At 47.4% G+C, this 26,567-nt stretch overlaps 1 protein-coding gene across 10 annotated transcripts in view; it reads left to right on the forward strand.

The window, feature by feature from the left end:
- The window catches only part of LOC108588901 (uncharacterized), a 903,226-nt gene that overhangs the window by 351,057 nt on the left and 525,602 nt on the right, over positions 1–26,567 (forward strand). For 9 of the 10 annotated variants that reach the window (XR_013528665.1, XR_013528668.1, XR_013528671.1 and 6 more), the window contains 2 exons: positions 4,316–4,391; positions 11,851–11,942. Coding sequence is in view for 1 of the 10 variants with exons in the window: in XM_078354323.1 (XP_078210449.1) it covers positions 11,851–11,942 (92 nt within the window). In the remaining 9 variants the exon portion in view is untranslated. The remainder of the gene's footprint in view (positions 1–4,315; positions 4,392–11,850; positions 11,943–26,567) is intronic. The other variant, XM_078354323.1, reaches the window with a different exon arrangement.

The raw sequence follows: 26,567 nt of genomic DNA on the forward strand, positions 1-26,567 counted from the left end.
GAGGTCAGGAGTTTGAGACCAGCCTGACTAACATGGTGAAACCCCATCTCTACTAAAAATACAAAAAATTAAGCCAGGCATGGTGGTGTATACCTGTAATCCCAGCTGCCAGGGAGGCTGAGGCAGGAGAATTGCTCGAACCTGGGAAGCAGAGGTTGCAGTGAGCCAAGGTTGCGCCACTGCACTCCATCCTGGGCAACAAAGCAAGACTCCATCTCAATAAATAAATAAATAAATAAATAAGAGGAAGCTCTTCAGTAGACGCTCTTCAGTGGCTGGTAGCGCCTTCTGCTTACACAACTTTCTTTCCCTTGGAGAACTAAGGTGCCCAGGCGGGGTCGGTTTGGTAAGACAGACAGAAAGCTGATTAGCTGTATAGGAGTCTTCTGGCCTTTGCATTTTAACTTTGGAAAAGTAAAGAGATCCTTCTGCCTTCTCTAAAGTTGTGCAAGGTGAGAGGAAGCACATAGACAGTGAATGAATTTGGGTTAGGGTCTGCTGGGTGCAGCAGCCATCAGAGAGGCCGACGCAAAGAGTTAGGATAACACAACATGCTTGTGCGTCCTCTTCATCTGGGGAAGTATGGGAAGCATCTTGTATCACATTTGTCTAAGGCAGAATGCTGTGGTAAATTACCATGGCATTTCAAAATGTTGGAGCTCTTTACACCATTGGAATGACAAATATTTTCGATTTTTAGATATGGGGGCAGCCCTTTGCAGTTTAAGGGTATGGATATTAAGCTTCTGGCTGTTTTTAAAAAGAGCTTGGAGCAGGAGACACTTATTAGCTTGGGATCTGCGTGAACATGATCTAACTGGAACTTTCTGAGATGGTGAGACCCAGGCAGAAGCCATGGGGTACCAATGGCCACATTGAAGGCAGCAGAAGCCTTGGGGTGCCAATGGCCACATTGAAGGAAGCAGAAGCCGTGGGGTTCCAGTGGCCACATTGAAGGAAGCAGAAGCCTTGGGATGCCAATGGCCACACTGAAGGAAACAGAAGCCTTGGGGTTCCAGTGGCCACATTGAAGGAAGCAGAAGCCGTGGGGTGCCAATGGCCACATTGAAGGAAACAGAAGCCTTGGGGTGCCAATGGCCACATTGAAGGCAGCAGAAGCCGTGGGGTGCCAATGGCCACATTGAAGGAAGCAGAAGCCGTGGGGTTCCAGTGGCCACATTGAAGGAAGCAGAAGCCTTGGGATGCCAATGGCCACATTGAAGGAAACAGAAGCCTTGGGGTGCCAATGGCCACATTGAAGGCAGCAGAAGCCGTGGGGTGCCAATGGCCACATTGAAGGAAGCAGAAGCCGTGGGGTTCCAGTGGCCACATTGAAGGAAGCAGAAGCCTTGGGATGCCAATGGCCACATTGAAGGAAACAGAAGCCTTGGGGTGCCAATGGCCACATTGAAGGCAGCAGAAGCCGTGGGGTGCCAATGGCCACATTGAAGGCAGCAGAAGCCGTGGGGTGCCATTGGCCACATTGAAGGCAGCAGAAGCCGTGGGGTGCCAATGGCCACATTGAAGGAAGCAGAAGCCGTGGGGTGCCAATGGCCACATTGAAGGAAGCAGAAGCCGTGGGGTGCCAATGGCCACACTGAAGGAAGCAGAAGCCGTGGGGTGCCAATGGCCACACTGAAGGAAGCAGAAGCCGTGGGGTGCCAATGGCCACACTGAAGGAAGCAGACGCCTTGGGGTGCCAATGGCCACACTGAAGGAAGCAGAAGCCGTGGGGTGCCAATGGCCACACTGAAGGAAGCAGAAGCCGTGGGGTGCCAATGGCCACACTGAAGGAAGCAGACGCCTTGGGGTGCCAATGGCCACACTGAAGGAAGCAGACGCCTTGGGGTGCCAATGGCCACTACCCCAGCCCACAGTGGTCTTTCTTGACTTATCCTTAGAGCAAGCGTTGCTAAGGCTCTGATTACCTACTGCGTCCAGACCCTTTGGTGGCTCCTTAGGAGAATTAGAGAAGCAGGGAGAGAGAGAGAGAGACCATCTCAAATCCGAATTAGAATGGGTCCACCATCCCCAGGGTTTCTGGGGAGCAGGGAGGTTTGGTTTGGAAATTAACAAAGGGAGGTTCAGAATGAGTCTTTTACGTTCTAAGCTTCAAACCTGGAGACTGACAAACCCCATTGACAACAGCCAGAAACAGGAGGAAAAGGCAAGGTCAGATGCAGGGCATGCACCAAAGGAAGCAAATTCAGGACCGTGGCATGAATGACGAGGAAGGTCAAGTGGCTCAAAGGGGTATCCACAGACACTGCCTCAGTGCCACCTCTTCCTCTGGGGTCACAGAAACACTCCTCCCTGCAGATGGTCAGCAGAGTGCCCTTAAGACCACAGAGAGGCAGAACCCAAACTCCAGAAGGAAATACTGCAGTCATCTCTCAGTTCAAAGAAACAGTAGGAAAACCAGAAGGGACGTAGAAATTGTGGAGCTCTTAGAATGTGCTCCTTGCCTGGTTTTCCAGCTCCATCCTCCCAGTGCCATCTGGTAGCCAGGACTCAGGCTGCACGCAGAGCCAAAGACCCCAAGAAAATCTATGTGAGAGGAAACACATGTAATTGCTCTTTTTTTTTTGACAAGGAGTCTCACGCTGTCACCCAGACTGGAGTGCAATGGCATGGCCTCAGCTCACTGCAACCTCCGCCTCCTGGATTCAAGTAATTCTCCTGGGCTGGGCACAGTGGCTTACAGAGGCCGAGGCAGGTGGATCATGAGGTCAGGAGTTCGAGACCCGCCTTACCAACATGGTGAAACCATGGTAGGAGAATTGCCTGAGCCTGGGAGGTGGAGGTTGCAGTGAGCCGAGATCGGTGCCACTGCACTCAAGCCTGGGTGACAGAGTGAGACTTTGTCTCAAAAAAAAAAAGTAATTCTCCTGCCTCAGCCTCCTGAGTAGCTGGGACTATAGGTACATGCCACCACACCCAGCTAACTTTTGTATTTTTAGTAGAGATGGGGTTTCTCTGTTGGCCAGGATGGTCTCGAACTCCTGACCTCATGATCCACCTACCTCAGCCTCCCAAAGTGTTGGGATTACAGGCATGAGCCACCACGCCCGGCCACAGTCGCTTTTTTCATTTAGTGCAGAATCCTGCACTGTGTCTTTCTCCCAGCCCTTCAAAATCCCCCCCGCCCCAGACTGCTCCCCTTGCCCCTAGAACTCTGAAAGGATTCAGAAACTTAACTGAGGAGAGGGCAGTCCTTCCAGAGGCTGCTGGGTGCTTTTGACTGACATAGTATTTTCAACATTAGAAGAGACGGTTTTTAATGGCATGAAAATGTCTTTAATCACAGGAGCTAAACTGCGCACAGTGCAGGTTCAAGGTGAACGGGATGCTCTTGTTCTACATCGGCATTTTCATCTCACTTAGATTAATTCATATTTTAATTGCTTCTCTCCCTGATTGAAGTACCAGAAAGAAGCACTTTCATTCTTTTGATCTCACATTCTCCCGAGCACTGCCAAGGTCAGGCGCCAGGCACGTGAGTGGCGCTGGGGGATTTCCAAGAAAGGCACCTGGAGGCTGGTGTCCCTTTGTGAACAAGGCTGCTCTCCAGAGGGAGGAGAGACCAGTGGGAATCTCTGAGTTGGGCAAGCTGCGTTTCCCAGGCCAGAGCCCAAAGCACTGTGACTTTTTAAGCTGCTGCAAGGCAACCAGAAGATGGATGTGGTGCAGTTGTCTCATTGTCCAGCGCCCCGTGGTTTAGAATCTGGCCTTTATGGCCAGGTACGGTGGTTCACCCTGTAATCTGAGCACTTTGGGAGGCCTAGGAGGGCAGATCATGAAATCAGGAGATTGAGACCATTCTGGCTAACACGGTGAAACCCCATTTCTACTAAAAATACAAAATATTAGCCGGGCATGGTGGCATGAGCCTGTATTCCCAGCTACCTGGGAGGCTGAGGCAGGAGAATTGCTTGAACCCAGGAGGTGGAGGTTGCAGTGAGCCGAGATCACACCACTACACTCCAGCCTGGTGACAGAACGGGACTCCGTCTCAAACAAACAAACAATCCCACCTTTATTCATCTTCAGACAATGATATTAATAGGAATGGAGCCCACACTATCCACATCCATCCCTGGAGGTCCCAGCTTTTCAGACCAGTCACCTGGCTCTTTACTAGGCAAACAGAAACAGTGCATTTCCCAAATCTCTGGGATTCTGATGGGTTACATATTTTGTGGCCACTCTCTGCTCTGATTTTTGGTTGTTCTTAGGTTTGGCCCTAACATTCACCAGGTGCCCTCTTCCTTTTGCCCAGGTGAGCAAACAGTAACACAGGGCTCTATTTCCTCAGCAGGGAAGTGTCCAACGACATTCATGTGGAATGGAGACTGTCACTGAAACATCAGCTCACAGCAAACCCTCTGAACGTGAGTATTAAACAGTACGTTCTCATAAAAATTCCTGGCCATTCCCACCAGCAGGAATTCTGCCCTCCTCGTTGGACCATGGCTCGCCTGATCTGGAAGGCTGTTTCCAGTCTTCCTGTTTCATGCCTGGCAGTGTCAGGTCCCTACATGAAAGGGATGCTAGGACAGAGTACCACAATCTGGGGGGCTTGACTCAACGGGAAATTTGTGTCTACCTGTTTTGGAGACAGGACATTCAAAATGAAGGTTGCAGCCAGGCCGTTCTCCCTCTGAAACCTACAGGGTAGAGACTTCCTTTGCATCTTCCCAGACTCTGGGAGAGGCCATCAAGCTATGGCTCTGCAATCATGTCACCCCAGTCACTGCCTCTGTCATCCCCACCTGGCGTTCTCCTGTGCATCTCCTCTGTCCTCACCTGGACATCTGTCCTCTGTATGTGTCTGTGTGCCCAGATTTCCCTTGTCTTATAAGGACCTAGTCATCAAATTAGGGCCCACGCTCCTTTGAAGTAATTTCATCTTAAAAGATTATTTTCCAACAAGGCCACATTCAGAGGTACTGGGCATTAGGACCTGAACTTACATATATATTTTTTCTGTGGGACACAGTCAAACCCAGAACATGCCTAAATTTCCTCTTCATTATCCTTATTGGGTTGAGATGTTCAATTTTCTCGGTTTTTTGTTTTAACTCTTTGGAGTCATATAGAGTATGGGGTGGCCATGGGGGATGGGGCAGGGAAAGGGACAGGTAACCAACAAGAGGAAGTGTGTTTCATATTGACATCCAAAGAAAGCATAAAACTGTTTTACCAAACAAAACCATTTCTCTCTCTATAATAGGTTCTACCACTGGCTGCCATTTCCTCCCTCCCTCCCTCCCTCCCTCCCTCCCTCCCTCCCTCCCTCCCTCCCTCCCTCCCTCCCTCCCTTCCTTCCTTTCCTTCCTTCTTTCCTCTTTCCTTCCTTCTTTCCTCTTTTCTTCCTCCCTCCCTCCTTTCCTTCCTTCCTTCCTTTCTCTTTCTTTCTTTCTTTTTTTCTCTCTCTCATTCTTTCTCCCTTCCTTTCTCTTTCCCCCTTTCTTCTTCCCTCCCTCTTTCCCTCCCTTCCTTCCTTTCCTTTTCTTTCCTTCCTTTCCTTTTCTTTCCTTCCTTTTCCTTTTCCTTTCCCCTTTCCCCTTTCCTTTCCCTTTTTTCCAGGCTGACTTGCTCTGTCATCCACTCTGGAGCACAGTGGCATGATTGTAGTTCACTGTAGCCTCCAACTCTTGGCCTCAAGCAGTCCTCCTGCCTCAGCCTCCTGAGTAGCTGAAGTCTCAGCTACTCTAACTATAGGCATGCACTACCATGCCCAGCTAATTTTTTTTTAAGGAATTTTTGGTAGAGACAGGGTCTCACTCTGTGGCCCAGGCTAGTCTCAAACTCCTGGCCTCAAGCAATCCTCTCCTTTCACTTCAGCCTCCCAGAATGTCAAATTACAGGTGTGAACCACCATACTGGGCACTGGTCTTTTAACATAAGTTTATTTTCCCATACATTACTACTTAATGGCACTTACTAGGTGTGAGATATTTTCCTTTTTATCAGCTCTTGATTTTCTCACCACAACCCTGAAAAATGGATATTGTTTTTGCTCCTTTCAAAGATCTGGGACAGAGGCTAAGTTTAACATCACATGGCTGTGACAGAGACAGGAATGGGATTCACAGCCAAGTAGTCAAAACCGACCTAAGGTGCACTGGTTCCATTTCTCTCACCGCTGGCCTGACCCAGTCCTTCTTTGGCACTACCTCCCACTGGTTCTCCAGCCTCATGCCCCTTGGTGGCACATCTCAGGACTGAACGAAGCCCTGTGGCTGTCATAACAAATCCCTACAAACCATGTGGCTTAAAACAACACATTTGTATTCTCTTACAGTTCCAGAGGTCAGAATTCCAAAATCAGTATTTCTGGTCAAAGTCGAGTTGTCACCCAGGCTGTGCTCTTTCTGTAGATCTGGGGAGGAATCCATTCCTTGCCTCTTCCTGTTGGCAGCTGGCACTCCTAGGTTTATGGACACTTTGTTCCAGTCTCCGCCACTGTGGTCACTTGGCGTTCCCTTCTTCTTGTGTGTGCCAGATCTCTCTCTGCTTTTCTCCTATAAAGGTATAAGCAATCTCATTTAGAGCCCACCTGGAAATTCAGGGGCATCTCCCTATGTTAAGATCATTGGTTCACTCATCTGCACACTCTTGTGTCATATAAGAAAACACTCATGGGTTATAGAATTGGGTCATAGACACATCTTTGGGGGCCATTTTGTAACTGTCCAATAGGTTCACCTTGCCAGTCACCTAGATAGAGCTGATTTGTCGAGACAGGTGGGTTGCAATAGAGAAAGAGTAATTCACATAGAGCTAGCTGTGCAGGAGACCTGAGTTTTGTTATTACTAAAATCAGTCTCTCCCAGCATTCGGGGATCAGAATTTTTTTAAGGACAACTTGGTGGATAGGGGGAAGCCAGTGAGCCAGGAGTGCTGGTTCGTTAGGTAGGAGATGAAATCAGAGGGGACTGAAGACATTCTCTCGAGCTGAGTCAGTTCCTGGACTGGGGTCACAAGATCAGATGAGCCAGTTTATAGATCTGGGTGGGGCCAACTCATCTATCAAGTACAGGGTCTGCAAAATGTCTCAAGCGCTGATCTTAGGAGTGGTTTAGGGAGGGTGAGAATCCTGTAGCCTCCAGCTCTGTGACTCCCAAACTAACTTCTAATCTTGCGGCTAATTTCTTAGACCTACAAAGGCAGTCTAGACCCAGGCAAGAAGGAGTTTTGTTTTGGGAAAGGGCTCTTATTCTCTTTGTTTTAAACTATAAACTAAGTTTCTCCAAAAAGTTAGTTCAGCCTACACCCAGGAAGGAGTAAGAAGAGCTTAGAGGTTAAAAGGAAGATGGAGTCATTTAGGTTTGATCTCTTTCACTGTCTCAGGCATAATTTTGCAAAGGTGGCTCCAACGTTTTTTTCATTTTTTTCCTCGAGACAGGGTCTTGCTCTGTTGTCCAGCTGGAGTGCAGCGGCACAGTCATAGGATCATAGCTTGCGGCAGCCTTGAACTGCTGGGCTCAAGTGGTCCTCCTCTGTCAGTCTCCCCGGGAGCCAGGGCTATAGGTGCACACCACCATGCCCAGCTAAGTTTATTTTTATTTTTGTAGAGATGGGGTCTCACTATATTGCCTAGGCTGATCTTGAACTCCTGGCCTTGAGTGACCCTTCCACCTCATCCTCCTGAGTATCTAGGGCTACAGGCACCCATCACCATGCCCAGCTAAATGTTTAATTTTTGTTTTTTATAGAGATAGGGGTCTTTCTCTGTTGGTCAGGCCGGTCTCGAGCTCCTGGCCTCAGGCAATCCTCCTGCCTCAGCCTCCCAAAGTGCTGGGACTACAGATGTGAACCACAGTGCTTGGCTTTGGGGGACATTAATTAGTTTCTGCTTCCCCTGTGGTGTGTATGGCTTTCAAGCACTGGGCTCCTGGTTCTTCTTTCTGGTATCTGGCTCCTTCCATTAGTGGGGGTGAGTGGGGAGGAGGAGAGGAGAAATTCCTGTGTGTGGTCTGCTGAGAAGACCTTCAAAGAGGCACCAGGGAGCACTCTGTCTGGGTTTTATAAAATGGTTGTAATAATGCTTGTTTGAAAAGGGGTAGAAGATCTTCTGCTGAAGATGAAAGCGCAGGCTGTTTTGGATGGCAGATAGCTGCTTTGAGCCTCCAAGATCTCATAAAATGGAGGTCTTGCAGAGCTGAGATGGAGAAATTATGGTCCTATTGGGAAAATGAATTCTTCAGATTGAGAAGGAGGGGGGAGCATGCCTGTTCACTGACCAGTGACAAGACTGAGTGTTATGTCTCTTACTGCAGGAAAGGGAATTGGCGTGGCCCCACCTGCAACCTTACATATGGCAGTCATCATTGTGGATTGGTCATAAGTGTCCCGGTTTAAAAAAAAAATCCCCAAACGTTCATCAGGATTTTCCACGGCGATACCTTGTGTTGAAAACCTTTCCATCACATTCTGTTTTACGCATTTTTATCAGAAGCTGATTTTACCCATATTGGCTTCAAAGCATACATAAGACTTTTTGGCTTTGACCATTTTAGAATATATATGGCTCCCTGAGGCAATGGCTAAAGGCCAGTGTCAGCTCTCTCAATACGAGCTTCTGGGTGCAGGAATGCACTTGAGATTTCTGACTGGAGAGAATGACGACCACTGCTCTGCAGTGCTGCCTAACTGCCTCCTGCTTGTCGATCGTGGTCAAATTGGATGGACCACATTTGATTCGTTTCAATGAAAGAAAGATTTTTTTTTTAAAAATACAGGGTTTCACCCTGTTGGTCAGACTGGTCTTGAACTCCCGACCTCAGGTGATCCGCCCGCCTTGGCCGCCAGAGTACTTGGATTACAGGCGTGAGCCACCATGCCCAGCCAAGATTTTTTTTTTTTTTTTTGAACACAATCTCATCCTGTCCCTTAGGCTGGAGTGCCATGGCACAATCTCGGCTCACTGCAACCTCTGTCTCCCTGTTTAAGTGATTCTCTTACCTCAGCCTCCCAAGTAGCTGGGATTACAGGAGCACACCACCGTGCCTGGCTAAATTTTGTATTTTTTGTAGAGACAGCGTTTTGCCATGTTGATCAGGCTGGTCTCAACTCCTGACCTCATGATCCACCTGCCTCAGCCTCCCAAAGTGCTGGGATTACCGGCGTGAGCCACCATACCCATCCAGAAATGTTAAAAGAACACACTGTGAAAGGCCTATGCTTGGTAGAGGCAGGAGTGTTCCTGCTTTTCTGTGTCCTTGGGAAACATTCACGGTGAATAGGGTGAGCATATAATTTCTGATCCAAGCCTGGCACTTTGAGAGTGAATGAGACATTATTAAGTTGCCAGGCTTAGGTACACGGTGTCCTTTCACTTTCTGAGTAACTTGCATTCCATGTGGCTGGCTTCGGGTAAAACCGTGAAGTGGACTGGGGTACATCTTCTCTTCTCTTCCTTCTGCTCCCCTCTACCTTGTACTCAGAACATCATTGTTCTGGGACTTGGGGGAACCTTTCCGCACATCTTAACTCTTCTCTTTCTTTGTTTTTTGTTTTTGAGACGGGTCTCACTCTGTGGCCCTGGCTGGAGTGCAGTGGCATGATCTCTACTCACTGCAACCTCTGCCTCCCAGATCCAAGTGATTCTCGTGCCTCAGTCTCCCAAGTAGCTGGGATTGCAGGTGCCCACCAAAATGGCTGTCTAATCTTTTTTTTTTTTTTTGGTAGAGACAGAGTTTCAGCATGTTGGCCGGGCTGGTCTTGAACTCCTGACTTCAAGTGATCTGCCCGCCTCAGCCTCCCAAAGTTCTGGGATTGCAGGCATGAGCCACTGCATCCGGCACCTTTCCCATTGTCTTATTTTACAATGGGGGAAGCTAAGAACTCAGACAGAGGTGATCCTTGGTTACCCAGTAAATGAAGGCAAGGTTAGAACTCGCCTCCTCTCTCAGGAAGAAAGCAGAGGCTCTCATGATAGCCACGGGTTGTCAGAGTCCAGCACTACCAGCCTGCTGAGCCCCGCTCATGGCAAGTTCAGAAGTGCGCTGCCCTCACTTGCCACCAGATGCCTTGGCACTCTGAGAATGATGAGCTTTGGATGAATTGGCTAATGCTACAAGAGCATCGCCCTTTCCGGAACACCTCCCAGGTTCCTCAGGGGCTTCTGTAGATCCTGTCTCCATGCAAAAGGATGGACCTCGCGTGTTGACATTGGTACAACAGGTGGCTACCTACTGGTAGCAGATTTATTAAGAAAAAATTAAGATATAGGAGGACATATTGGGGCATGCATGTAGATGAATTTCTACTATTCCCCTGCAGAAGGGAAGAACAAGAAAGAGAGAGATACAGCCTAGGAGTCCGTCATGGGGGTGGGAGGGGGAAAAAGTAGGGTACAAGAATTACTGAACAAAAAGGAAAGGAAAGGAAGTGAGAAAAGAGGGAAAGGGAGAAGAAGAGAAGAGAAGGGGAGAGGAGAATGAAGAGGGGAGGGAAGAACAGGTGGGGAAGGAAGGGGAGGGGAGGGGAAGAACAGAAGGGCAGGGTAGGGAAGGGGAGGGGAGGAAAAGAACAAGGGGAGGAAAGGGGAGGGGATGAACAGGAGGGGAGGGGAAGGGACGGGGATGAGAGGGATGGAGAGGGGAAGAAAGTGAAGGGGAAGATGGGAAGAATAGAAGGGGAGGGGAAGGAAAGGAAGGGGAGGGGGAAAGAAGGGGAGGGGAAGGAAAGGAGGGGCGAAGAAGGGGAAGGGAAGGAAGGGGAGGGGAGGAGAAGAAAAAGAGGAAGGGAGTGGAAGATAGGAAGGGGAGGGGAAGGAAAGGGCGAGAAAGAAGGAGGAGGGGAAGAACAGGAGGGGAGGGGAAGGGAGAGGAGGGGAAAGGAAGAGTAGGAGGGGATCGGAAGGAAGGAAAGGGAAGGGAAGGGAAGGGGAGGAGGAGGAAGGGAAGGGGAGAGGAAAAACAGGGAGGGAAGGGGAGGGGACGAGGGAAGGGGAGGGGAGGAGAGGGAAGGGGAGGGAAAGGAAAGGGAGGGGAAGAGGGAAAGAAAAAGAAGGAAGCAGAAGGGAAAGGGAGGGGAGGGGAAGGAAGGTGAGGGGAAGAACAGGAGGGGAGAGAAGGTGGGGGGAATAAGGTGAGGAGAGAGGAGGGGAGGGGAGAGGAGAGGAGGCAGTGGATTTTGGCATTCCTTAGTGATCTTGTATAGCTCATGATGAGGTTGATATATTTTGGGGGAAAGTGGTGTATTTGGAAGGCAGTTGCCCACTTAGAGATCAGTGGCAGCTCTACATAGTTCGAGCTCTATGTACACATGGTGTCAGCTCTGGAAGCCCCCTGCAGCCTGTGAAGTGAATTTCCTTGTTATGAGGGACCTAAATCCATAGTTAATGATGTGCTATGTCCCCAGGCAAGACTTCCCGACCCATCCCAGTGTCTCTCCATTCTATTCCACCATCTCCTTAGAACAAGAATGTCAGAGAAGAGCAAAGAAAAGTCACTCTCTGCACCAGTGTGAGTCGTCATGCCCTAAGTCCCATCATCAGAAAGCAAAATCTAAACACATCCAAAAAGCCACCCAGAACCCTTTGCAACCCAAGAGAAATCCAAATCAAGGTCACCCTTGAGCACCTCCAGCATGTGGCAAACTCCCAACAAAACAAGCTTATCTCTGACTTCCATGATTCTGGTATCTGAGGAGGTGTCATGGCCTTTGTCGAGACGAGAACCGTAAGAAAGTCATTTTCCACAAAGTAACTGTTAAGTGTGTCACTTTGGAGGGCTTTATTTTAAATAACCGTTGTGTTTTTGTCTGATAAGCCAGAAGGTCTTTACAAATGAACTTATTTTCTTAATGCTTGGTTCTGATTTTTCCTTTCAACTTTAGAATCCATCAGACTTCATTTCATGCCCAAACAGAAGAAATTGCGTTTCTGGTGACTTTCTCCAATCCTGACCCAGAGAGAAAAGATTCCGAAGGTCAGTAAACCTGAGTCATTCGTAGGTTCTTTGACCCCTTCTATCTAAACAGCGAATCTGTCATTCAGCCCAGTTACTCTTTCTCATCAGTTCCGGGATTCAACTTTATTTTCCTGTTTGCTTTGCCCTCCTCTGCCGTGTGACTTTTTATTAGCCCCTCCTTTCCCCATGAGTAATAACCTTTAGCAATCTCTCTCAGGACTCCACACAGTCTTTCCTGCAAACTGCCACCAAAATAATATTCCTCAAACATTATTCTCGTTCTGTCATCACTGCCTTCAAAAGTTATTGCTAGTAGGAAGCAGTCCAAGCTCAGCCCCATAGTAGGCAAGGCCTTCCTCGTCCGGGCTTGCTTCAGATCCCGGCAGAACGGCTACCTTCCCACAAAGACCAGCTCGAGGAATAAACCGAGAAGCTCATGGTGATTATCTGTAATCCCTCTCTCCCTCCTTTGTGTATTATTTGACCACTTGTGTTTTTGATTCTTCTTCCCCCCCGCCCCTCCCCATCATGCTCCTTGGTTGGTGCTATCCAAAGTGTGGTTTGGGGTTTAGAGCCACCGGCATCATTTGGGAGCCGGTTAGAAATGAAATTTCTAGCTGGGTGCGGTGGCTCATGCCTGTAATCCCAGCATGTTGGGAGGCCAAGGCAAGTGAGTTACTTAAACTCAGGAGTTCAAGACCAGCCTGGGCAACACGGAGAAACAAAAAGTATAAAAAATTACCTGGGCATGGTAGCATGTGTCTGGAGTCGCAGCTGTTTGGGAGGCTGAGGCTGCATAAGCTATGACTGTACCGCTGCACTCCAGCCTGGGCAACAGAGTGAGACTCTGGCTCAAAAAAAAGAGAAATTCCTGACACATTTCATGAGAATCATGAGCCCCAGCGTTCTGTACTTTGCGAAGCTTGCCCAGTAAGTCTCACACACACTAATATTAGAAAGACACTGTTCTCAACTATAACATCTCCCAGCATTCTTTTGCAGTTATATGATCTGTCAAAAGTTAAATTACTAATTATTTAGCGGCAGAGCTGGGTCTGGAACCCACTATTTCCAGCTACATTTAGTTTGCTTCCTCGCTCTGACCCTCTCATTGCCCTGTGATGTGGGCTGGCTGTGTCCCCACTCAGATCTCATCTTGAATTGCACTCCCACAATCCCCACATATTGCGGGAGGGACCCAGTGGGAGGTAACTTAAATCATGGGGACAGTTTCCCCTATACTGTGTGTGTGTTCTCACGGTACTGAGTAAGTCTCATGAAACCTGATGGGTTTTATCAAGGGTTTCTGCTTTTGCGTCTTCCTCATTTCCTCTTGCCGCTGCCATGTAAGAAGTGCCTTTTGCTTCCCGCCATGATTCTGAGGCCTCCCCAGCCATGTGGAGCTCTAAGTCCAATTAAACCTCTTTTTCTTCCTAGTGTTGGGTGTGTCTTTATTAGCAGCTTGTAAATTATTGAATTAGGGGAGAAGTGGTACATGTGGCTGCTTCTAACTTGCATCCTCAGAAATGATCACTGTCCTACTTAGCCCAGTGTGGCTCCAGGGGTTTTGAGCTGGTGCTGCTCCCCTATCCTCTACCCCACCATATTGTTTCCCTTCCATGGGACATTGACACCTTGCTGCCATCAAAAGACACACCATGAGCTTTTAAGATCCAAGGACAGAGACTCCTGAGCATGGAACTGTCAAGGACAGCAGTGAATTCAGAAGACTCTGAGCTTCTGTTTACACTGTATAGTCTTCCTGTCCCCTCTGACTTCCAGCTCACTTCTGGCTTCACACTCCCACATCTGGTTACACCTTTGACTCCCTTTTGGATCAGCATCTTTCCCCCAGCTTTATCTCATTATTTCCGGTTCAGCTTAATGTAGCCTCCATCCTCCACCCTCAGGAGAGGCTGTGCAAAGCCGACCTGTCAGTTTCCCTCCATTATCCAGTAACTTCTCAGGACTCCATTTGTCCTGGTCCCATCCCTCATCTTCAACTGGCCCTGGTATGTGAACAAGACAATGACGGCCCTCAGCGTTACCACCCAGATGCCATGAAGACTTCCTGCAGAAGGCAGCTATTACCGTGGTAACCATCGCCATGGTAACCATCATCCATTGATGTGGTTTGGCTCAGTGTCCCCACCCAAATCTCATGTGGACTTGCAATCTTCATCTGTCGGGGAGGGACCTGGTGGGAGGTGATTGGATCATTGGGGTGGACATCCCCCTTGCTGTTCTTGTGATAGAGAGTGAGTTCTCATGAGATCTGGTTGTTGGAAAACGTGGCATTTCCCCCTTTGAGCGTGCTCTCGCTCCTGCTGCCATGTGAAGGACATGTTTGTTTCCCCTTTGCTTTCTACCATAACTGTAAGTTTCCTGAGGCCTCTTAAGCCATGTGAAACTGTGAGTCAACTAAACCTCTTTTCTTCATAAATTGTCCAGTGTCAGGTAGTTCTTTATAGCAGTCTGAATATGGACTAAAACACCCATCACCCAGTGTTTCCAGCTCAGCGTCCTCTCATACCTCTGTTTTGACACCAATGAGTCCTCCAATCCACTGCCTGCCACTTTCTGTTAGACCTGCAGTGTGCTCCCTTCCTTCCTGGGTAGTTTAGATTGCACCCTCCCACCTTGTCATCACTCTCCTGCACACATTCTTCACTCCCCTGCTTCTCTTTGTTCCATCTAAAATTTCTGGGAAAACAACTCAACTCTTCACCTCTGCCGTGTGCCCCTGCAGTTGAATGTAGCTGGAGACAACCCCACCGCCGCGTTGACAAATCTCACTTTAAATGGATGACTTCAATTCCCACGTCAAACCTCCACCCTACCCAGGGGTCCTCCTACATTTCCAGAGTCAATTTTCTCACAACCTCCAACTTCTCATATCCTGCCTCTTCTCAGACTGATCTGACTTTATATTTTACTGAGAAAATAAAAGCAGTGGAAGGATCACACCACCTTGGCACCATCTAATATACTTGCCTGGCTGCATTTTACACAGTTCTTTGCCTTCCCTCTTTACAGAGGGGAGGGGGTAGTCTTGCACCTCCGTGAGGCAAATGTGGAAATTTGCAGGGAGGCCAATGCAGCCGGTGTGTCAGTTAGAGCTGACCAATAACGGAAAGGACTGCCTGGGTAGGTAGTGAGCTCCCCATCACTGGTCGTATCCAAGCAGAAGCTGATGTCCTGTCAACTTGTTTCCTTTTGCTTTGCACCATGATTGTAAACTTCCCAAGGCCTCCAAGTCATGCTTCCTGTGAAGCCTGTGAAACTGTGAATCAGTTAACCCTCTGGTCCTCATAAATGACCCAGTCTTAGGGAGTCATTTAGAGTAGTGTGAGAACAGACCAAATTGCCCATCACCCATTGTTTCACCCTCCTCTCTCATACCTCTAAGTTGTCTAAGACAAATGTAGAGAGGTGCAAGGCTGCTTCATCCCATGTGTAAAGAGAGAAGGAGAGTCATCACTAGACCACAGTCTTTCTGCAATGACTGTTTTCTGCTCACCTGGGCGTCCTCGCTCTTTCCAGAGCCATTACTGCCCACTGCTAAAGGTGCTGGTGTTACAGAGCTTCACCTTTAAAGCAATGCTGTCCCTCGTCCTGTGGTCCCCTTCAGCCATACGCGTTTTCTCTGCTCCCTTTTCCTCCACGGAGTCCTCTGCCTCTGCGACCTCCACTTACTTGCCTCTCAGTCTCTCTTCCACCCACAGTAGTCACGTTCTTGTCTTCATCACTGATGGAGCCTGCTCTTGCCAAAATCAGCAACCATCTGCATTTCGCCAAATCCTGTGGTCAATTCCCTTTGCTCATCTCACTCAAAGGTGAGCAGAAGGGGGCCCAGTCACTCCCACCTTCCATCTTTTTTTTTTTTTTTTGAGACAGGGTCTTGCTCTGTCACCTAGGCCAGAGTGCACTGGTGCGATCTCAGCTCACTGCAGCCTCCACCTCTCAGGTTCAAGCAATTCTCCTGCCTCAGCCTCCCAAGTAGCTGTGATTACAAGGCATTTGCCACAATACCCAGCTAATTTTTGTATTTTTAATAGAGATAGGGTTTTGCCGTGTGGGCCAGGCTGGTCTCAAACTTTTGACCTCAAGTGATCTACCTGCCTCAGCCTCCCAGAGTGCTGGGATTACAGGAGTGAGCCACCATACCCAGCCCCACCTTCCGTCTTTAAAGGCTCTCATCACTGAAGCTCTGGGTCACTGCGCTCCTGGTTCCCCACTGACCTCAGCGTGGCTCCTCGGTTCCCTGAGTGCCGAGTGAGGGTGCCGTCTCCAAAGCCAGGCTGGATTTGCTTAGTCTTTTCCTTTGGCTTTAGACAGTCTTTCTGCAGGTCTTTTCATGGTTCTCAGATCTTGTGACTCACTCACTCCTTCACTTGATCATGGTCTCTGCTCATGGTCACCTGCTTTTTTTTTTTTTTTTATAGATTCAGGGGTACATATGCAAGTTTGTTACATGGATAAATTTACTGATGTTGAGGTTTGAGCTCCAATTGAACACATAACTCAAATGATGAAGGTAGTAGTACCCAGTAGGTAGTATTTCATCCCTTGGCCCTCCATCCCTCCTCCATTTTAGAGTCACCTTTGTCTGACGTTCTCGTCTTTATGTTCCTATGTACCCAATGTTTAGCTTCCACTTACAACTGAGAATAGGTAGTATTTGGCTTTCTGTTTCTGTGTTAATTCACTTAGGATAATGGTCCCCAGCTGTATCCATGTTGCAGCAAAGATCGTAGTCTTATTCTTTTTCATGGCTGTATAGTATTCCACAATGTATATGTACTACATTTTCATTATCCAATCAGCTGTTGATGAACATCTGGGCTGATTCCATCTTTGCTATTGTGAATAGTCCTGCAATTAACATGCCACGACATGTATCTTTTGGGGAGAACAATTTGTTTTCCTTTGGGTATATTACCTAGTAATGGGATTGCTGGGTCAAATGGTAATTCTGTCTTTAGTTCTAAAAGGTCACTTTCCCAGAGACCTTTCCTGACCACTCAAACTAGAAAAGTGCTCTCATTGTGTCAGAGGCATTTGAACCAGAGCAACTCCATCTTGAGTAGGAGCTGGGTAAAATGAGGCTGAGACCTACTGGGCTGCATTCCCAGACAGTTGAGGCAGTCTAAGTCACAGGATGAGACAGGAGGTTGACACAAGATACAGGTCATGAAGATCTTACTAATAAAACAGTTTGCAGTAAAGAAGCCGGCCAAAACCCACCAGAACCAAGATGGCGACAGGAGTGACCTCTGGTCATCCTCATTGCTGCTCTCCCACCAGCATCATGACAGTTTACAAATGCCAAGGCAACGTCAGGAAGTCACCCTAGATCTGTAAAGGGGAGGCATGAATAATCCACCCCTCGTTTAGCACATCATCAAGAAATAACCATAGAAATGGGCACCCAGCGGCCCTCGGGGCTGCTCTGTCTGTGGAGTAGCCCTTCCTTTATTCCTTTACTTTCCTAAGAAACCCGCTTTCACTTGACCCATGGACTTGTCCTGAATTATTTCTTGAGTGAGATCCAAGAAGCCCCTCTTGGGGTCTGGATCTGAACTCTTTCCAGTAACAATCATCCTGTACCCCTCTCCATAGAGCAGTCTTACTGTATTGTCTTTCTCTCCCCTGAACTACCTTTCAGTGGATAGCTGGTCTCCCCCCCCACTTTGTTTACTGCAGTATCTCTAGTGCCCACCATAGTGCCTGGCTCAGAACTTGCTCATGAATACATTAATGAATGCGGGCACGAATAACTGAATGTGTGTGCCTGCTGTGGTGGCTGTGGCAGCATTTGGGCATGGGTATGGTTCCACCTGCCTCCAGGTGTCCAGGGACACAGCATTCAGAATGCCCTTCCTCTGTCTTCTCCTTCTGTCTCCCCAAGGTCTGGTGCAGGGCAATGGAATCGATATTAATTACATGATTAAATGAATGAACGGATTTCAGAGAGTTCATTGGTAGTGACTTTCTATGGCTTTGAGGTATGGTGACAAGATTTGACAAGCCCTATCTCAACATAAATGTTCTGGCCACTGTAGATTTTTTTCACAGGGAATAGAAGGTGACCAGGAACTGTCTCATATACTGGGTATGTGGGATGGTAATTTTAGAGATAATCTTTTTTGTCCTGATCTCCCCCTCCCTCACCCGAAGCTTGTCCGGCTTTAGATACATTTGCACATCCTGCCTTAATTTGATTAGCGGCAGATGCTATTATCTGAGGAAATCTAAATTGCCTCTTCCTGTGCTAATGAACTACTGTACCCAGTGCATAGGGATTTGAGAACAAGATAGATATATTAATGAGTGCCTAATTAAAGGGACAGTTACAGAGTTCTTGGTGCGGGGCGGGGGGGTGGGGTGGGGGGTGTTTCTATTCCTTATAAAGATTGACACTTTTTTATGACAAAATGAAAACGTTTTACATCTAGTTTAAAATTTTAAATATTGCAATTAGAAACCGAAAGAACAGTTAAGTTTAATTGAATGCAATAGACTGTGACACCCTCCCCCAGTTGAAGGCAGAGTCTGCAGGTCTTTCTGTCTTAGTTGCCCCCCAAACCTCACTCACAAGGAGACCCGCTGATATTTTTTAAAATTTTTCCATTGCCCTGGTAACCCAACTCTGAAACAAATGACTTTCTCCCATACTAAAGCGAATGCTTGCAGCCCAAGCTCTGGAAAATGCTTGGCGCTCATGGTGGTCAAACTGTTACAGGAAAGAGGTCCTGGTTCAGACTCCAGGAGAGTCATTGGATCTTGTGCAAAAAAGAAGTCAGGGCAAGTCTGCAGCACAGAGCAAAGGCGAGTTTCCTGAGGGAGCAAAGTGGTGAGAATACAGCCACTCCACAGACAGAGCAGGGGTGTTCCTGAAAGGAGGAGGAGAAGCACATCCACCCTGTGTACAATGCTTGTGTGTGTGTGTGTGGAGATAGAGATTTGGATGCATGTGTGTATATGCACATAGATATATATACATATATCTGTATATGTATCTGTTTATATACATATATATCTAGATAGAAATGTGTGTAAATATATATAGATAGATGAAGAATCAATATTATTATTTTTAAAGCAAAAGTAGGAACGCCTTTGTCCTCAAGATATTGGGATATCAGGACGCTCCCAGGTCTAGGTCTGTATAATAGACATTATCAATCTGTTCCCATAACTGAATCTAGAGGGAGGAATATCTCACTTTCTGGGAATTCAGCCCAGCAAGCCTCAGTCTCATTTTCCTAGCCCCCACTCAAAAAGCCGTCACTCTGCTTTGAACGCCTCAGACAAAACCACCTTTGCAAAAATTCTGTGCGTGAGAAAAAGTGTAAGAGAAAGCTAAGCTAACCCACCCCCACCCCTCATCTTGCCTTTGGCTTCGTTATTCCTGGGCTCTGGGATCAGAATAACTTTGAAAGACTTTTAGGCTATAGTTTAAATGATAATAGGCCTTGCCTATGTTGGCAAACCCAGCTGCTTTTGGAAAGCTAATTGTAGGTCACCAGGCCCGTCAGAGAAGAGGAATCTGAGTCCTGCTAAGGCGCAGACATGCATGATGGTCCGCCGTGATTCTGGAGGTTATAAGATACACAACTTCCCCAATTACTCCTGCAGATACTACCACTATGGCAGATCGCCTTTTGAGATATCTTTTGCTTTGCACTGTGGTCTTGCCCTGAATTCTTTCTTGCTCAAAATCCAAGAACCCTCTCTTAGGGTCTGAATCAGGGCCGCTTTCTTTTTTTTTTTGCATGTCTGACACCCATGGGTCTACCTAAACCTAATGACTTCACCTGGACCACCAATCCTGTTGCTGTGGCTTCATCCAGAAATGATTCAGTCCTCAAAAGGACAGCTTCTTTGCGCAAGGATTTATTTTCGGCCCCCACCAATGAGCAGCAGGCACTTGTTACCTGGCCACCCCCATCCCCACCCCTTCCCCCAAACTGCCTTAAAAGTACCCCAACCTAGGAGCTTTGAAAGAGATGATTAGTGTACCAGCTGCAGCTCCCTCGTGGCATAGCCAGCCCGTGTCTGTTAAACTCGTTCTCTAGTGCAGTGCGGTGGTCTTTAAGGAGCGGACAGGAAGAATCTAGGGTGGTTATACTAGTTGGCTCCCAGCCTGTGTGAATGACACTCTCCTCTCACCCTCTGTACACACTGCACACCCCACATCAGAGAGCACAATAAAAATAGGTAAAATAGGCCAGGTGCAGTGGCTCACACCTGTAATCCCAGCACTTTGAAAGGCTGAGGTGGGTTGATCACCTGAGGTCAGGAGTTCGAGACCAGCCTGACCAATATGGTGAAATCTCATTTCTACTAAAAATACAAAAATTAGCTGGGTGTGGTGGAGGGCGCCTATAATCTCAGCTAGCCAGGAGGCTGTGCTTGAACCCGGGAGGTGGATGTTGCAGTGAGCCAAGTTTGTGCCACTACACTCCAGCCTGGGCGACAGAGTGAGATTCCATCTAAAAAAAAAGGAAGATAAAATAATTGATCCTTAAGCACCACTACCCGCTCCACCACTTTCACTCCTTAGTGTGAGAACACAGCGCTGGCTCAAGTGGTAGCAGTATTCATCAAGCTGTAGCTGCATTTCCACTTTGGAAGACATGGAGACTGTCAGTCACATTCATAAACGGAAACCAGTGGCTTGGTTTGCTAATCCAGGCCAGTCTAATCATCATTAAACGTCTGTGAAGGAATGCTTATTTTCACTCAGAGCTACTCATTGGACAGTAGGCAGGAAGATGGGAATTCTTGTGCAGAAGAAGGAAACGAGAGGTACTTGTGAAACGGGCGGGTGGAGGGCAACACCAGCGTGGAGCTCAGGATTGTAGCCCGGCTTCATCTGTGGTGGAATACATTTATTTATTTATTCACTTTTTTAGTTTCAGTTACGTTTAGTTACCCACAGTCTGAAAATATAACGGTATTTTGAGAGAGAGAGAGACGACATTTACGTATCTTTCATTACAGTAGATTGCTATAATTGTTTGATTTTCTTATTATTATTGATCTCTTACTGTGCTTTATTTATAAATTAAACTTTATCATAGGTATGTCTGTATAGAAAAAAAATACAATAGTTACGTGCTGAAAAACAGTGTTTCAATCAATGGCAATCTCAAAAGATTATGACCCCGTATTGTTGCTGTAGCTTTGCTAGTTAGGTAAGTTGACATACACAGGTACTTACCATCGTGTTATAATTGTCTACAGTATTAAATACAGTAACATGCTGTACAGGTTTGTAGCCTAGGAGCAAAAGGCTAGACCATATATCCTAGGGGTGTGGTGGGCTGTACCATCAAGACTTGTGTAAGTACACTCCATTGATGTGCACGTAATAACGAACTCACCAAATGGCACATTTCTCATAACGTATCCCCGTGGCTAAGTGATGCATGACTCTACAGATAGGGTTCGGTACTATCTACGGTTCCAGATAACCCCTGGGGTTTTTAGAAAGTGTTGCCTGTGAAGGCAGGGCGCCGTGGCTCACACCTGTAATCTCAACACTTTGGGAGGCTGAGGCGGGTATATCACGAGGTCAGGAGTTTGAGACCCAAAATGGTGAAACCCCATCTCTAAAAAAAAAAAGAAAAATTAGCTGGGTGCAGTGGTGTGAGACTGTAGTCCCAGCTACTCAGGAGGCTGAGGCCAGAGAGTCACTTGAACACGGGAAGCGGAGGTTGCAGTGAGCCAAGATCGCACCACTGCACTCCAGCCTGGGTGACAGAGCAAGACTCTGTCTCAAAATAAATAAAATAGTATTCCTTATGAATAAGGTGGGGGACAACTGTACAGGTATTATTCCAGCCAGGTTTTTTTGAAACCACATTTTGGTTTTCTGGGAGTCTCCACTCCTGCTATCGACAGTCAGCATTCTTGGGGAGTCCATTAGGGTAACCATCATGGACCTAAAGATTTTTCTTCTGGAAAAGTAGAATAAGAGTTGCTTTCTGAGCCCTACAGAAGGAAAACTGGTGCTGGAGGTGCTTGACTTGGCTGAGGTCACTAGGCGTTATTACAGAGAGGCAAAAACGCACCATGTCAGGCCTGTTAGCATTCATATTAGTCTGTTTTCACACTGCTGATAAAGACATACCCAAGACACAGGGTAATTCATGAAGAAAAAGAGGGTAAATGGACTCCACGTGACTGGGGAGGCCTCACAATCGTGATGGAATGTGAATGACACATCTTACATGGCAGTAGACTAGAGAGAAAATGAGAGCCTAGGCTGGGTGAGTGGGCGCACGCCTGTACTTCCAGCACTTTGGGAGGCCAAGGTGGACAGATCACGAGGTCAGGAGATCAAGACCATCCTGGCCAACATGGTGAAATCTCATCTCTACTAAAATGCAAAAAATAATTAGCTGGGTGTGGTGGTGGGCGCCTACAGTCTCAGCTACTCAGGAGGCTGAGGCAGGAGAATCGCTTGACCCTGGGCAGCAGAGGTTGCAGTGAACCGAGGTCATGCCACTGCACTACAGCTGGGCAACAGAGAAGACTCTGTCTCAAAAAAAAGAAAAGAAAAGGAAAGAAAAGAAAAGAAAACAGGAGCCAAGTGAAAAGGGAAACCCCTTACAAAACCATCAAATCTCATGAGACTTCTTCACTACCACGTAGACAGTATGGAGGAAACTGCTCTCATGATTCAGCTGCTTTTCACTGGGTCCCTCCCACAACCTAGGAACTATGGGAGCTACAATTCAAGATGAGATTTGGGTGGGGACACAGCCAAACCCCATCAGCATAGGTCAGTGGACTGCACTCCAGAAGCAACTGGGCTGAGGCCGGAAAAAGAAGATTTATTCAGTGCAGATAATCCATTTATTTTTTAAAGGTACTCTCTGTATGATCTTTAGTGGCCCAGTTACCTTTAATTAAGGGTTAAAGGGGTTTTCCATTCTCTTTGCACCCCTAGCCGTGAGAAGGAAAAGGAGGCTGCGTGACAGAAGAAGCGATTTCTTTATTTTTTACTAACCAAAGACACTCTTTAAAATGATTGCTTCACTTGCACAGGCTCTGGAGTTAAATGTCCCTGGAAATGTTTCCTTATTCTGTGAAGACTCACGCCAGGATTTGTCAGGGAATGTTGTGACTTGGATTACAATTTTTGTAACAGACCCAGAGAACAGAAGAGACATGTTTTCTAGTCTTATGCACAAGACTAATCTCATCCATTTATGTAATGAATAGTATTCTATTCCATGAGATTTCCCCAGTCAGTCCACTGTGTCTTCTTTTATAAAATAAATAGAAGTGCACCATGAAAGCATCACTTCCTTCCTGCAGACCCAGTGGAGGTTTAAAATTGGTCTCTCCTTGGTAAGAAATCATGGCCGCCTCCTTGTGCTACTGCACTGGGGAAGTGATCCAGTCTAGAGAGACCCTTTGTCTTTTGGGCTTGTAAATAACGAATATGGATCTCTGGGTTTCAGGAAAGGGGAGAAAGACACAGGCAAACCTGGTTAGAGGGTCCCTAAGAGAGAGAAAGAGAGAAGGAAAAAGAAAGAAAGGAGAGAGGGAGAGACAAAGAAGGGGACAAGGAGAGAGAGAGAGAAAGAGACAGAGAAAAAGGGAGAGGAGAGAAAGAAAGGTCAAGAGAGAAAAAGGGAAAAAGAGAAAGAGGTAGAAATGAGAGAGAGAGAGAGAAAGAAGGAGAGAGAGAGAGACCAGTGTTCCATATGAGTGTTTGAAGAACTATGGTCAGTGCAGGCTTGGTGCAAAATAGTGTTTATGTTAACAGGGGGCACTGAGACAGTCCTCCTGGCCTTACAGATAGTTGAGAGGCAAGAGGCAGTGTCTAGTTTGGCCAAGAGACGTGGCTGAGAGTGGAGGCATTAGACTCCCCTGGAGAAAAGGCCTGGTGAAAGGTGGCATGACCAAATCCAAGCAGGGGACTGAGGTTCAGATCTGGGCTCATCTCAGTCAGGGGACTGCTACAAAACTCAGCTGGGAAGAGAGAAACGGACTGGGGGGCCAGCCTCTTGATGACTTGGGGTCCTGGGAGCCAAGTGTGGAAAGGGGAGAGCGCTTGGCCTGCCGGTTCTAGAGTTGGAGTCGGGAGAGTTGAAGGGTGAACCTGGAGTTGAGAGTCAACAAGCCTAAATTCACCAAAGCATTGGTTAGGGAGAAACAATGTTATGTAGAAGGCAACGGCAAATTCCTCAGAGGAAATCAAGGTGGGGCTTGGGATCTGTTTGGTGGACAGAAAGTAGAACTTGAAAACAGTCCCCGAAGCACCAGCTCTTAACAGTAATTGTTATAATACCTCTCACGTATTAAGTACCTGCCGTGTGCCAGACATGACACCTTTTTTTTCCCTTATATTTTGATTGATTGATTGATAGATTGAGGTGGAGTCTCACTCTTGTTGCCCAGGCTGCCGTGCAGTGGTACGATGGCTCGCTGCAACCTCTGCCTCCTGGATTTCAGTGATTCTCCTGTCTCAGCCTCCCAAGTAGCTGGGACTACAGGCACCCATTGCCACACCTGGCTAATTTTTATATTTTTAGTAGAGACAGGGTTTCACCATTTGGCCAGGCTGTTCTCAAACTCCTGACCTCGTGATTCACCCGCCTTGGTCTCTCAAAGTGCTGGGATTACAGGTGTGAGCCACGACACCCAGCCAGCACTGCCCTTTTTAAGAACTACTGTGCCAGGAAGTTGTCAACCTAATCTTCCCTAAAATCTTAGTGCTAAGAATATTATAGGTGGGATATTTTTTTTGAGACAGAGTCTTGCTCTGTGGCCCAGGCTGGACTGCAGAAGTGCGACCTTGTGTTCTCGGCTCACTGCAGCCTCCACCTCCCGGGTTCAAGTGATTCTCCTGCCTCAGCCTCCCAAGTAGCTGGGATTACAGGCATGTGCCACCACACCCAGCTAGTTTTTGTACTTTTAGTAGAGACGGGATTTCACTATGTTGGCCAGGCTGGTCTTGAACTCCTGACCTCAAGTGGTCCACCCACCTCAGTCTCCCAAAGTGCTGGGATTCCATGTGTGAGTCACCACACCCAGCCTACAGGTGGAACTGGAAGCAAATCCATTTGATTCTGAAGTTCCTTGTTCATGGTCATATTTTCTCTTCATATAGAAAGAAGTCTGTGGCCTTGCCCACAGTTAAGAGTGATGCTCCAGTTTTAGTGCAGAATAATCATCTATGCCGGACGTTGGGATATAAGAAAGCAGTAAGCGCTGCCAAGGCCTCCTGCAGCTTAGTATCTACTCTCTGTGCCCAGCTCTACCTGCTTAACCTCAAGACAGATTCCCATTGGCTCGAGAATCGTGTGGGCCAAACTAGTGGATTTTCAGGTCTTTGGTATGAATTTGGGTGGGGCTGAAGCAACCAGGACCTGATGGGTTGCATGCCTCTATAACTTGGGAAGGAGAAGCTCCGTGGGTTTTGATCTTGTGGATTTGAGAAGGCTGATTCCCATCCTAGAGTAACATGCTGCGTGATGAAAACTTCAACTTGTCTCAGAGGACGATATCTTGCCAGACGCTAATAGAGTGTCTCCTGCTCTGAGTCGGACCCTCTGGTTAAGGGTGAGGAGGGTGTGAAGCTAACAGCTTGGTGTCTAAACAGACTACCAAGCTTCAGTGAGGCCAGCGTGCAGTCTGACTGTCAGAAGAGGTGGAATCTGTTTAGCACCATTTTAACAATGGGCATAGGGCTCCCATCTGTGAAGGAGAGATTGCGGATACAACCGGAGGTGCTTTGGGGGGTTCTCAGAAGATATTGGGTGGCTTCTTCAGAAACTGCAGATTTCAGGCAATCCTACATGCATGTTAACATCCAATGAATCTTTCACATGGAAGGGTGGGGACAATACAATCTCTTTTTGCTGCAAAGTATAGTGTTTTCACTAACCAACCAGTTGTATTTAAGAAATGTAAATCTCTTGCCATTGCCTGGAGGTCCTGGTGGGAGGAGTCAGATCTTTGAATCAAAGTTTGTCAGAAATAGAGTCTTTTAACTCCTACTTTTGCAAAAGTGAGACCTAGAGAGGAAAAGTGACTTCCTTTAAAAGGATAGAACAGTAGGTGGAAGAGTTGGGGCTGGAATCCAATCTCTTAACTCCCTAAATATCAGTGAGTGTTTTTCTCTGAAGAAAAAATAGGATCAGGCCAGGCATGGTGACTCACACCTGTAATCCCAGCACTTTGAGAGGCCAAGATGGGAGAATTGCTTGAGCCCAAAAGTTTGAGACTAGCCCGGGCAACATAGTAATACCCCATCTCTGCAAAAAAAAAGTAAAAAGAAAAGATGAGGTCTACCATATCGCAATGCATTCCATCAGGAACTCTATGAATTCACCAAAGGAGGAAGCTGAAACAAGGGCACGAGGTCCATTTTTAAGGATCCCACAACTGGTTGTTGCTATCCTGGGTCCTGGGTTTTATTGTCTTTGCTTCAAGATGAAATGGTTGCCTCTTCGCTAAGACATCTCAAGACAGAGGCTTCTTGGTTTTATCCTTTACCTCCCAAAGCTAAGCACAGACTTCTCTTAAATGTCAGGCCAAAGTCCAGTCCGAGCGCCTGAACAGAGGGCTCCTACGGATTGACCCGCCTGCTCTGGACCGCAGTTCGCTTTCTGAATA

Source organism: Callithrix jacchus, chromosome 2 (assembly GCF_049354715.1).
Source record: "Callithrix jacchus isolate 240 chromosome 2, calJac240_pri, whole genome shotgun sequence".
NCBI classification, from domain to species: Eukaryota; Metazoa; Chordata; class Mammalia; order Primates; family Cebidae; genus Callithrix; species Callithrix jacchus.